The sequence below is a fragment of the Bombina bombina genome, chromosome 3, assembly GCF_027579735.1.
Source record: "Bombina bombina isolate aBomBom1 chromosome 3, aBomBom1.pri, whole genome shotgun sequence".
NCBI lineage: Eukaryota > Metazoa > Chordata > Amphibia > Anura > Bombinatoridae > Bombina > Bombina bombina.
In genome coordinates, this window is record NC_069501.1 from 1,190,793,339 (window position 1) to 1,190,807,354 (window position 14,016).

General features: G+C 33.8%; 1 protein-coding gene across 1 annotated transcript in view; it reads right to left on the bottom strand.

Annotated features, from left to right (window-relative positions):
* Nucleotides 1–12,086, bottom strand: part of LOC128654617 (melatonin receptor type 1B) — a 417,516-nt gene extending 405,430 nt beyond the window's left edge. The window contains exon 1 of the mRNA XM_053708623.1: nt 11,891–12,086. Within this exon, the coding sequence (XP_053564598.1) occupies nt 11,891–12,086 (196 nt within the window). The remainder of the gene's footprint in view (nt 1–11,890) is intronic.
* Nucleotides 12,087–14,016: the final 1,930 nt, after the last annotated feature.

Below are 14,016 nucleotides of genomic sequence, written 5' to 3' on the forward strand. Positions count from 1 at the left end.
AATAGGTTATCATGCACGCAATTTTCTTATTGCGCTAGAAGTAAGCTGTTTGAGTGTGTCGGGTTAATGCGAGAGTGTAAACTTTTTACTTTTAACTAATAATATGAGCGCAACCCAAGAGCACAAAAAGTTTACTTTACAATTAACGTTCTAGCGTAACCGCTAAATAACATTCCAGTCTTAATCTGGCCCTTTATTAAATATATTTTATTACTTTAACAACTCCAGTGCATGATATAAACACTGCACACCAAAGCTGATGCTTCAATGCCCAAATAAAACATACATTTAAAAATAGAGGCAATAGTTAGATCTAGGTGCATACATTGCATTAAAAATACTACATAGCCATAGTAATCACAAAATATTAACAAAATAAGAGGGTATCTCAAAATATATAAATAGTAACACCCAGCCGACAGTGAACCCCAAAGATAAATAAGGGTAACGGCCACACAGGAAAGAAAAGGGATCTATGGTATTATATTAGGGGATATCCATTCAGCCTAGTTGTAAAAAAAGGAAAAAATACAAAGTTAGTAGATATGTTATTCAAATGACACAAAGGGAGGTACAGCTATTGTAATCTCCAATATAGTAAAGAAGTAATACAGTCTTAGCAGCCCAGCAGGGTAGTTCATCACACAGATGTTAGTGCGGTTATCAGGAGACAATATAGAGACAGCACAGTGGTAGAAAAGCATTGGCAATGAGTAGTTAATCTAGTGTACCCCGTCCTATCGCACAATATGCTTTATCTCATGTAACAATGAAGCTGTCACTAAGCTCATTTGCAGGTGCAGCTATTCAAAGAGTCAAAATCACATGGCTGTAAAGTAAGAAATTGTACTTCGAACCAGCAAGGTTATAGTTGACACTGCTTCTGCAGCTTAAACATGTTTTATTCAAGCACAGACAGTTCATATCACTCATTAACAGCCAGTCACTGATATATACATTGCATATATAGAATTACTTTAAAGTCCTTTTGAAAGGATATAAAATGTTAATAGTATTCTTGAAAAAAAAAATGGGTATACTGGTACCGTCCCGCTCCCCCCAATAAAAAGGTCTCAGGTGGGCACATTCTATATGCTAAGTAGACATGTGCAGCCGCGAAAAATTTGGTTCGGTTCGGATCGATTCGGACCGATTCAAATTTCGGTTCGGATCGATTCGAATTCGGAAGAAATCGAATGAATTCGTTTCGGATTCATTCGGATTGTTTCGGATACGAAAAAATTTGGTTTGCATTCGTTTCGGTTCGATTCAGTTCGAATCGATTCAGATTTTTGGAAATTCGGTCACTGTAAAGTGGGATGTGCTGTGTATTACACTAGTATACTAGTGTAATACACAGCCATCCGAATCCATCCGAATCTACCGAATAAATTCAAATCGATTTGGATTGATTCGGTAGATTCGGAACTACCGCAATTCGGAAATTCAAATCGATCCGAATCTCCGAATTTGAACCGTACATGTCTAATGCTAAGCTACTCTTACCAGGAAGCGCCTTAACAGAAGACAAGCACAGACTCACTATATAGTGTTAATTTATTAAGATAAATGATCTTGTTGTCTAACAAGTTTATAGTCTTCTTTATTACTAGTAGTATTTAGATGACTTTACTCTGAACGACTGTATAAGTATCTGTTTATGTGTTTTATCTACTGGTTTTAGTGTTTTATGAAGCAGGATGTCAGTCTGTTGTGAAGTATGAACCTGAGAATTACTTAACTGCCTTTTATGACAAAGCTTGATTAAATCTCTATCATGTCAGTACCCTGTATTAATAATCTGTATTATTATATGTCAGATAAAACCTCATGAAGCCATATTTTTTCTATGCTTTCTTTTGGGGTTCACAAGATTTGGAAAAAGACAAACTAAATATGTACAGAACCTAAATAAATATTTACAATATATTCTCCATATGCCACAAACATTTACACTTTATTTATTTTGTGATCACATTTATTTGACAATCTTTAATTTATTATAATATCTGATGAATTGAAAAGTAGTTTGCTCACAAGAAATGCATCAGTTTGGCACTTGACACCCGTTGTGCACTATCATATTTTCTAATAGGGGCATAAGTAATGTTTTATCAATAACGAAGATGTCTTTTTTTAACCTTATTTGGAATTCACCTCTCTTTTTTCTATTTCTGAACATATTTATTTGAACTTATATATTTTTTTCTAAATGTTTAATGCATTGTTGTTATATCATAGTATGCTGCAGCTGTACAGTTGCTGATAAGCTGTGTTGGAAAAATTCCCCAGCTTTTTAGTGGTAAAGAAAATTAACACTTACAAACCCAGCTTCCCGCCTGAGCTTGTGAAACCAACTGAAATCAGCTTGCATTCTCTACACCAGCATATATACAAGATATAACACTTGTGGATCAGTTAACCTATAGGGCTCTATTTATCATGTCAGACATATATGATTTGTGATAGCCGGAACTTGTTGCTTGTGCAACTCCGCCCCTGCTCACTGGCAGCCAATCAGTTACTAGCAATGGCTGTCAATCATCCAGATCGAATTGGGATGATTTCAATACACCACATTTAAGGTGGCGAACAGGTTAAGCAGCAGCATTCTTAAAGGGACACTGAACCCAAATTTTTTCTTTTGGGATTCAGATAAAGCATGCAATTTTAAGCAACTTTCTAATTGACTCCTATTATCAAATTGTCTTCATTCTCTTGGTATCTTTATTTGAAATGCAAGAATGTAAGTTTAGATGCCTGCCCATTTTTGGTGAACAAGCTAGGTTGTTCTTGCTGATTGGTGGATAAATTCACCCACCAATAAACAAGTGCTTTCTATGGTTCTGAACCAAAAAAAAAGCAAGAGAACGAAGAAAAATTGGTAATAGGTGTAAATTAGAAGGTTGCTCAAAATTGCATGCTCTGAATCACGAAAGAAAAAATTTGGGTTTAGTGTCCCTTTAAGATCACTGCTTCCTAACTATCGTTTCAGCAAAGCCTGAAACGCCAGGGCCCTATAGCGGCTTTTGCAGCTGGATAAGTGGGGCCCTAGACTGATTGATATATGGCTTATTTATCTATGTAAGTATATACTAGGGCATCTTTACAATATACTAGAATCTTTACATGAATTGAATCAGCCTGATAAAATTCAATTTACCAGATTATATACATTGACTTTACAATTTGTTATTTAATAAATATGCACTACAACTGAATTAGACACTTTTAGTGATGTTTTTGCCTGTGTGAATGAATGGAAAGCAATGTTTATGCAAATCAGCCTATAAATAGAGGATTTGAGCTTGCGATGAAAATGTTTTTTTCTATAACATTTTAGTTTTAACTGTTACAAATATTTCCATGTGTGAATTTTTTATGAAATTGCGGAAATTTGCTTACTTCACATTTCTTTCATCCTGCAATGTATTGATAAAAAATAACTAACAAATTGTAGGCCAATTTATGAGAAATGCCTACAGCTTTTTTTTCTAGAAATGAATTTCATGATTCTAATTGGATTTTAAAACCATGACGTCCCCACTCTTAGATGTCCACACACACAAAAAAGCTCTTAGCAGTGATGTAAGTTCAAGCTCAGAAAGTCAGTGTGACAATTTTGAATACTAATTTTAAATCATTTTTAAGAGTAATAATATCATACAAAATTACTATTTTAGTATTAACTGATTATACACTTTGAAGTATATATATATATATATATATATATATAGAGAGAGAGAGAGAGAGAGAGAGAGAGAGAAAGAGAAAGAGAGAGGGAGAGAGAGAGGGGGGAGAGGAGAGAGAGAAATAGAGAGAGAGACAGGGAGAGAGAGGGAGAGAGAGAGAAAAGGGAAGAGAGAGAGGACAGAAACAGGGATAGAAAGAGACAGGGAGAGAGAGAGAGATAGAGAGAGAGAGATAGATAGAGAGAGAGAGAGAGAGAGAGAGAGAGAGAGAGAGAGAGAACTATATTCATAATTTGAAGTAAATATTAAGAAAGAAGGAAAGAAAGAAAGAAAGATAGAAAGAAAGAAAGAAAGAAAGAAAGAAAGAAAGAAAGAAAGAAAGAAAGAAAGAAAGAAAGAAAAAGAAAGAAAGAAAGAAAGAAAGAAAGAGAGAAAGAACGAAAGAAAGATGATCGAGTGGAAGACAGAGATAGAGAGAGGACAAAAATAGATAGAGAAAATAATAAACTTTACTTTGGAATGTCAGGGTACACAGACTATGTATTTAGATGAAACGTGCTAAAATCCATTCTCCTTTTAATAGAATTACTCCCTTGCAAAATCCAAACCTTAAAAAAACAGGAAAACCTTTTCACAGAAACCCATTTACTGCACCCATTTTATGGGCACAGTATAAATCTAATAAATTCAATTTGACGCTATGCTGGTTACCTAAATGATATATGCTAACAAAAATATTTAAATAGCACAAAAAAGTTTTAACCACCACTCAATACGTAAAAATAAAAACTTTATTGCAAAAACCTTTAAAAATATAGGACATCAAGCAGCCTAGTCCTCAATCACTTTGTTTTGTATAGGTTGCTTGCTGTCCTATATTTTTAAAGGTTTTTGTAATAAAGTTTCTATTTTTACGTATTGAGCGGTGGTTAAAGCTTTCTTTTGTGCTATTTGACATTACCTAACCGATACAACCACGCTCATAGTCTGTTTCCAGTTTTTGCCACATTAGGATTGGTTATTGGACACACAACCCCAAGGACGACGTCTTCACCTCACGTGGTGAGGATATCAGGAGTATCGGACTTGCAAGACAGGCGTAGGTAGTGGAGGACGGTGAGCACTCAAGCTCCAGAGTGAATAGCCACAGAAACCTCGGATGCAAGTATCCCGCTCCTGCAGTGACTCTAAAGGTTTACGGAGGTATGTGTTGGCCTATCGAGGCATAACATATGTTGGGTAAAAACTATATGTAAACGTGGGGGACTGAGTGTCTATACGTGAGATTATCTCTTATTTCTTAATCACCCAGCATGCTAAGGCTGCAACTAGAGGAAGATATTCCTTATAAGAAGCGAACGTTCAACATAATACTGTCTCCACAATTAACCCTTTAGGATGAGGAACTAAAAGTCTTTGCAACAAGGGGTTTGGATGTATATGTGTCAGAAATATTAACTGTTTAACCATTCCCAACAGTCTGCATTCTTTGCTGAACAAATTATAGCAATTTATATAACCATACTCCTTCTTTGATTTTTTTGAAATAACAAAACTATTTAAACTCACAAATCATTGTATGACCATGAATGTGAACTATTTCAATTCTTACTATGTAGTTTATATTATTTTGCTTCTGTATGCCACATGCATGAAAATAATACTTTCCATCTATTGCTTTATTATTACTAAGTTTTCGTTCTTGCATTATTTTTGATTCTGGCACCCTTTTTGTATGACATTTAACAACTACTGGTTTTTATCCTGTACATGATTGAAAATTATATGATGCATACAGTCATTCCGATTTCTGGGGCGATTTTTTACGGCTTCTATTTATGGGGCCTATAATCTAAGCATGCATATGCAGTGGTTAACTTGTATCAATATTGAATTACTAGGGTATCTAAATACAAATGAATGAGACTGATCTTGCTCACTTGATCACATGGTTTATCAGTAGAAGGGGACATTCCACAGATGTATTTACATTTCCATACAAGTTCAGACAATGTTGTCCTGCAGCTGTTTTACCATATAGTTATGTGTGTAACAATCAAGCCAAGAAAATACAGAATATTCAAGACTTTTATCTTAAATATACAGCATGATATAGGGGTTAGTAAGACAGCCCAATTCATTTGCTGTATTTAGAAAATAACATGCAACACAGACTTACTTGGTCTACTGACCTACTGGTTAGATTGAACTATTCTTAAACTCCATTGTATGTAACCATTATCTTTTACTACTTAAAGTAGTGATTATCATATATATTTTTTTTAGAATTTCCATATTTTCTGGTCAAGAGAATAATGTAACTAAGGCTTTTGGCAAACTTTTTTTTACAGTCTATTTTGCATACTGTTGTGGGTTGCAGTTAGAAAATGCCTGCCCCATATTAAGGTAAGTTATAAGACTCATTTTCTAAAGTAAAAACACTCTTACAGTATGCAGTGTGTATCTAATACATTTGCTGAAAACATTGCTGATGTTTAGCAGTTACAAACAATACACTGTGACTGTTAGAAGTCAAATTTTAATTAATATGGTTTAGATAGTCATCAAAATGTGATAGTATTTTAAATTCCCAATAAGATATTGATATTTTTATTCTGCATATATAATTACGACCAATTTTAGTGATAAAGCAGTTGAAAATTATTTATGAATTTAATTATTTACAAAATTGATGAGGCTTTCATTTTTGTGACATGTGTTTATGTGATATCATGCAAAATAAACTACTCAATCTGATACCCAAAAAAAGATATTTATATTCTTCCTTGAGTGCTAACGACGGGTCTGAGCGGTCGCAAATTTTCCCAGTCAGGTGCTGACGACGGCTCAGAGCCATCACTAGCACTCACCCACCTTCAGGGTAATCTGGGGGCTCCCATTGACTCCCACCCCGGTGATCAGGCCTGCATAGTGTAGGCATTGCCGGGGCTTCCCGTTTTGTGAGGTGACATCACACGCAATGCCGTGATGACATCACTGCACAAATTTATTTAAAATTTACAATGCACAATATAGGAAAGGAGGCATGCTCAGGCATCTAATCAGCTACAGACCCCCAAGACCAACTGTTGGAAAGGTAATCACCTAACCTTTCCAACGGTATATGTCTTGAGGATCTAGAAGAAAAGGAGAAAAAGTTAAAAAAATATATATTTAAAAATAGTAAAAAAAAAAAAAAAGCTTAAATCCATCTTAGCACCCAGGAGGGAAATGGCTTAGCACTCAAAGGGTTAAGCTATTTATATAAAGGAATCTAAACTTCACAGCTGGTAAAAAAAAAATCTAGTCTTTGTAAAGTGTACAATCTTGATCCCTGTGTAACTATTGTGAAATTGCTATAGAACATACTTCAGTTTGTTAAACAAAACAAGACAACATATTACACTGCCAATAACAAGAATAATAAGTAATAACGTATATTTACTTTAAATCAGCCACAAGTTGAGAGAATTCAACTGGATTAATTAGCAATTAGTTAAAAAATGAATTGTAATTATTACATATAACCAGGGCTTTTTTTGTGGGGTACCCCCCACCTCTGCCAACTAATAAGAGGTAATATTTGTATCATCATGTAAATGTGCCGCAAAACAAACTAAACATGGTAAATAATGTTGCCCCTTTGCTTTTCTCAAAGTTACTGATCAGAATATATCAATCATTAATCAATGAGTACCGGCACTTTTTGTTTTTTTGAGTACCAGTACCTTTTCTTTTACAAAAAAGCACTGGATATAACTGGCATAATAAAGGGTTCTATGTGATACTTAAAAAGAAGTAAGCACTGTGAAGTATTAGAACATTTATATATTCTAATCATAAGGTTGTTAAGAGAAAATGATTTGTATTTACCATAGAATGCAAATACAGATACCTAGTTTATTTAACAATCCATTACAAAAGTAGATATATGCAGTAGTAAATGCAATATGTATTCATTAATTAGAAATATATGTTTGTAGGATAGCCCAGTTGAATAACCAGCCTGCTGAGGACATGTACAAACCTCTGTGTTCCAGGTTCTAACTGTGTGAGTTATTGGTTGGTGCTGAGGTGCAGTACACCCCCATATATTCTTCTATCACCCCCAAATCTCAATGGTCTCAAATTTACAAAGGAAGAGTTTGAAGTGGAATTATTAGAAAAAAAAGTAATAGGTAGAAGAAGTAATAAGGTTTTGTGGTCACATTTTTTTAACCCTCAAATGTTATGGTCTTCACCCACACTTGAGTTGTAGTCACAGCAAACAGCCTTAATTCCTCTCATGTTTGATAAGATAAACACATTTACTTCAACATTTATTGCTTTGTTAAATGGTTAGTTTTCTTTATTTGACAATTTTACTAAACATTACACTGCCACACTTCCTGTATATTGAGGAAATGTACTTTGCAAATAGAAAGATGTCAAGTTTAAATGATTGATTTTTTTAATACTAGTTGAAGTGAAGTGTGATGTTCTTAAAATAAAATCAAATTACATAGACTAATAATTAATGCACCCCCAGGAATCTATCATATATTAAAACATTGGTGAAGAAAAAATAATTCTATAGCACTTATTGGATTCTTAAAGGGACAGTCAAGCCCAAAAAAAGACTTTCTTGATTTAAATAGGGCATGTAATTTTAAACAACTTCCAAATTTACTTTTATAACCAATTATGCTTTGTTCTCTTAGTATTCTTAGTTGAAAGCTAAACCTAGGAGGTTCATATGCTAATTTCTTAGACCTTGAAGACTGCTTCTAATCTGAATGCATTTTGACCACTAGAGGGCATTAGTTCATGTGTTTCATATAGATAACATTGAGCTTGTGCACGTGAAGTGACCTAGGAGTGAGCACTGATTGGCTAAAATGCAAGTCTGTCAAAATAACTGAAATAAGGGGGCAGTCAGCAGAAGCTTAAATACAAGGTCTATATAGAGGTAAAACGTGTATTATTATAACTGTGTTGGTTATGCAAAACTGGGGAATGGGTTATAAAGGGATTATCTATCTTTTTAAACAACAAAAATTCTGGTGTTGATTTTCCCTTTAAGTACTTTTTCAGTTAACAATGTCTTTATAATGTATTTTAGATGAACTTTACTACTGAGGATCTGACAATTAAAAAAAAGAGAGAGAAAAAAACATGGAAAGATGTTAATTTAAGATAGAAATTAAATGCAAAATATAATTACAAATCATTTTTATAAACATTATAAAGTACAGCATTCTGGCTTCTGCATCTGTAAACCTACCTAAATCATAAATCAACTTTTTTTAAGTATAAGAAATGCAGTTTAAAATTTCCTGCTTTATTTCATGTTTCAAAGCTACTTAATAACAATGAACAGAACACTTCCTGAGCCAAATTATGTATGAAGAATAAAAGAACACGACTATAATATAATGCATTTCTGAGGAATGGTGTTATAACTTCACTTATCTAAGAAAATCAGTTGCAGGAATATTTTATTTAAATAGAATATACACTTATCAGTAATAACACTGCATTTAATAATTATATTTTGCATGTTAATTCTGATTAACTTGTACTTGCACAATTGCTAAGCTCTTTTACTATTGACTTGCAGACAGACAATAGCATAGATTGGTATGAGTGAATATGTGTTTGTTTTTGGGTATTAGTTTGAGGGTGTTTGTATGTATGTGTGTTTAATAAAGTGTATGTATGTATGTGAGTGTGTGAGCATGTGTCAGTGTCAATGTGTGTATGTGCATGTGTTTATGTGTGTGTGAGCATATGTCATTGTATGTGTGTGTATGTTAACGTGTGTATCTGTGTACATGTGTGTATGAGTGTGTTAGTGAGTATGTATGTGTGTTTAATAAAGTGTGTGTATGTATGTGAGTGTGTGAGCATGTGTCAGTGTCAATGTGTGTATGTGCATGTGTTTATGTGTGTGTGAGCATATGTCATTGTATGTGTGTGTATGTTAACGTGTGTATCTGTGTACATGTGTGTATGAGTGTGTTAGTGAGTATGTATGTGTGTTTAATAAAGTGTGTGTATGTATGTGAGTGTGTGAGCATGTGTCAGTGTCAATGTGTGTATGTGCATGTGTTTATGTGTGTGTGAGCATATGTCATTGTATGTGTGTGTATATTAACGTGTGTATCTGTGTACATGTGTGTATGAGTGTGTTAGTGAGTATGTATGTGTGTTTAATAAAGTGTGTGTATGTATGTGAGTGTGTGAGCATGTGTCAGTGTCAATGTGTGTGTGTTTATGTGTGTGCATTTGTGTGTGAGCATATTTCAGTGTATGTGTATGTTAAAGTGTGTGTATCTGTGTGCATGTGTATATGAGTGTGTTAGTGAGTATATATGTGTTTATGTTATTGTGAGTGAGCATTTGTCAGTGTGTGTATGAATTTGTATGTGAATGTGTCAGAATTTGTGTGTATGAGGGTGTCAGAGTGTATGAATGACATAAGTACTACCTCTTTTCTCAGTGAAATTATTATGAGGAAGATAATTAATAATAAATAATAATTAATAATAATAATAATCATAATAATAATCTATCAATAGCAATAATAATCAATCGTAGGTGTCTGCATACATTTGCTCAACAAATGTTTTCTTTTAACTTCTTTTAAGTTGGTGTTTCTGTTAATCAAACTTTGCAGAATGAAATCTGTGTTATCTGATTACAACACGGTATCCAGCTATGTATATTGTTTGTCAAATAAGCACTTACACATACACATATTCCATTTCTTTTCATCTTTTGGAAATTATGTTAATGTAATATGAATCATGTATACATATTAGGCACAAAAAGAACTGTACAGTTTCATGTACTGCCAGAATTTAAACATTCACAAATACAGTGTACCAACTATGCGCTCATTCATGAATACCATGTTTGTAAGTAACTATACACCATACTGTAAGTAATTCATATATCAAATTACAAAATAAAATAGTTTCTAACAAAAACGTAATGCCTTTAACTTTTTTATCCCTTGGCTCTGCTAAAGATTCATAAGTAATCATTACAAAGCCCCTTGGCATAAAGAGTGTTCATAGTTTATAAAGAACTTTGTAACATAACATAATCAAAAGTTTTAGCTCAAAAGGGCAACAAAATAATAAATCACACATCCCAGTAGAGCATAAAAAGTAATTGTTCAGTGAGGTTCTCTATTAATGAAATGTAACATTCTAGTCAAATGCAATGTTATGAGGCAAACAATGTATTTAAATATGCTTGAATAAATAAACATATTTTTTTATTTTATGTACCTTACTGAGAAAACCTTTTTCTGTTTATGTTCACCCAATCCACTGTGTAGCTATGAAATAAATTTACATTCTAAAGAAGTGAATATTTGTCCCGTAATTCAATGGTAATAATAGTTATTACATTTAACATATATAATGCACTGTCTCAGTCAGTTTATCTGTTTTCCAGGTGCTTATAATTAAGTTAAAAGTCTCAAAATTAGCATTTAAGAACCATTATAACACTCTGCACGAAAACTATGCACACAGGAAATAAAATAATTCATATAATCAACGAGTAATCTCATTTTTTTTACACTTAAATAAAGGGTGTTTATAATAAGGTACTGCTCTATTCAAAATTACAGTAAGAGTGGTTAACAGCTGTGTAGTATCCCTTATATATGTGATCAAATAGCAACACTGTGTGAAGAAGTTTCAAGCAACTTAATACCTGTTTAATTGTATCACAGACATTCAGTATCAAGGAATCCTGTTTAAAGTGTAGTGCATTGCTTATTTTCATTCATTCATCAGCCCCACTCCTTTACAACTTGGTGATGATATCAAATGATAGAGGCAAAAGTGGTTTTCACTCATGACTGTAACAGATCTCCCAGGGAATTGTCAATTGGGAGGCAATGGTTAAAAACTTTAAAAATAAATACAGAACGTTAACACATTGTAGTTGATAAAGTCTAATTCTTGTTGCATGATTCATAACAAGTGTACATTTTTTCCTTTTAATCAATTTTGTACAGATATGGGGGGATGCAAGTTAAGAGAAAATGTAAAAAGGTGATAGTAATAAAGGGTCACATTATCTTTTTGTTAAGTATATTTATATCTCACTAGTGATCTGAATATAGGGAATTACAGAATACAGATAGATTTCATTATTTAGGATGTTTCTGTTAAGGTAGACTAGAGAAACAGTCTTACCAGAATTCCTCAGCTTTCTATTTTTCAAGACAGAGATGATAACAAGAAGACTTCCCAAGATATCCACAACAGTGGTGAAGATCAGCACGCTGGACAGCACCATCACTAACCAGGCAGCGCGGGGAGAGCTGGAGTCAAATAACTCTCCTCTCTCCAAGCCACAGCAGTTCCTTGTGAATGACGCATTGTGTAGCATAGTTAAAGCTGCTTGTGCCTTGCCTCTCATCTCACGTCCCTATCATTTAGCACAGGGCATGCAGCAGTGTGTGAGGAAGTTGCTCCTCTTTAAAAGTGAAGAACAGGTAAGGATCTCGATGCTTACTGGTTGACAGCAATTCATATAGGTAGGTTGGCAAATGTTTTAATGGTCAGCTGACTTTTCTTGACTAGTGAGCTCTGCCTTCTTGTTTAGTATTCAGGGCGTCAAAGGATAATGATGTGGGTGGATAAGGAGTAAATGGTAAAAAAAAAATACCAAAGGTAAGCAGAGCACCAAGAAAGATGACAGTGAGACATTTTCAGCTGAGCAGAAATAAACGCATCAGGAACCATAAAGCAGAACAAAAGCTACATTATGACAGCATGCGAATAGCAGGGGGGATATTACTTGGTGATTGTAAGAGCCCTCAAGAAGGTGTGTGAGAGCACATACAACTCATAGGCAAAAGATCAGCTCCTATTTCCAATCACAGGTAGGTTTTTGGAGATATATTTATACCAGATTTTAGAGTATGAATAGCATTTATTCCTAACACCAAACCAGGGCTAGCATCTCTTGGCATAAATTACTTAAACATGGAGGTTTAGTATGGTGCAACCTTTGACTATTTATGGGCTTAGTAGTGCTATGGTTCTATACCATTTTCTTTTGCAACTTGTACTAATTTCAAAGTTTTATGCATCATTCTTAAAGGAACAGTCTACCCCTGCATTTTTATTGTTTAAGAAGACAGATCATTTCTTTTCCCCAGATTTGCATAATCAACACGGTTTCAACACCTTGTATCTAAGCTTGTCTCCTTGTTTCAGTTCTTTTTGATAGACTTGAATTTTAGCCAATTAGTGCTGACTGATAAATAACTCCACAGGAGTGAGCACAATGTTATCTATATGGCATATAGGAACTAGCACTGTCTAGATTTGAAAGAAAAAAAACGGTCAAAATGCACTGAGATAAGAGGCAGCCTTTAAAGGGATACTGAACCCACATTTTTTTCTTTTGTGATTCAGATAGAGCATGCAATTTTAAGCAACTTTCTAATTTACTCCTATTATAAAAAAAAATCGTACTCTTGCTATCGTTATTTGAAAAAGAATGTCCAGAATCCTGGACATCACTTTTTTATTGCTGGATGAATTTATCCACCAATCAGCAAGAACAATCCAGGATGTTAACCAAACATGGGTCGGCATCTAAACATACATTCTTGCTTTTCAAATAAAGATACCAAAAGAATGAATAACATTTTCTAATAGGAGTAAGTTAGGAAAGTTGCTTAAAATTGCATGCTCTATCTGAATCACAAAAGAAAAAAATTGGGTTCATTGTCCCTTTAAGGGCTTTAACAGTTAGCATATGAGGCTACCTAGCTTTAGCTTTCAACAAAGAATACCAAGAGAACATAGCAAATTTGATGATACAAGTAAATTAGAAAGTTGTTTAAAATTGCATGCCCTGTCCTAATCATGAAAGTTTAATTTTGACTAGACTGTCCCTTTAATTTTGGCTTTAAACATTTATATGTGGAGTCATTATAGTAAATGTCATGTTAGAACCTAGCAGCCTCTGATTGGGTTTAAGTTATACATCTTTTTCCTAGTACATTGTCACTGATGTGTATTTATAGCTAGCTATACAGAGTTCTCCAGCAGGGATGGCCAAAACCTAAATAAATTAAAGGGACATGCCAGTCAAAATTTAAATGCATATAGATGAATTACAACTCTGAATATAAACATATTTGCAATATACATGCATTGCCAAAAATGCTTCTAATAAAAGTTATAGCTGTTTTAGTGTTAACATTTTCTCTGCACGTGCATGTAAAGCATAGCTAGATATTCTAAATGCACCAACATTTTAAATACTGCAGCTGCTCAGAGAGCCAGTGAGGCTTTTATCATGT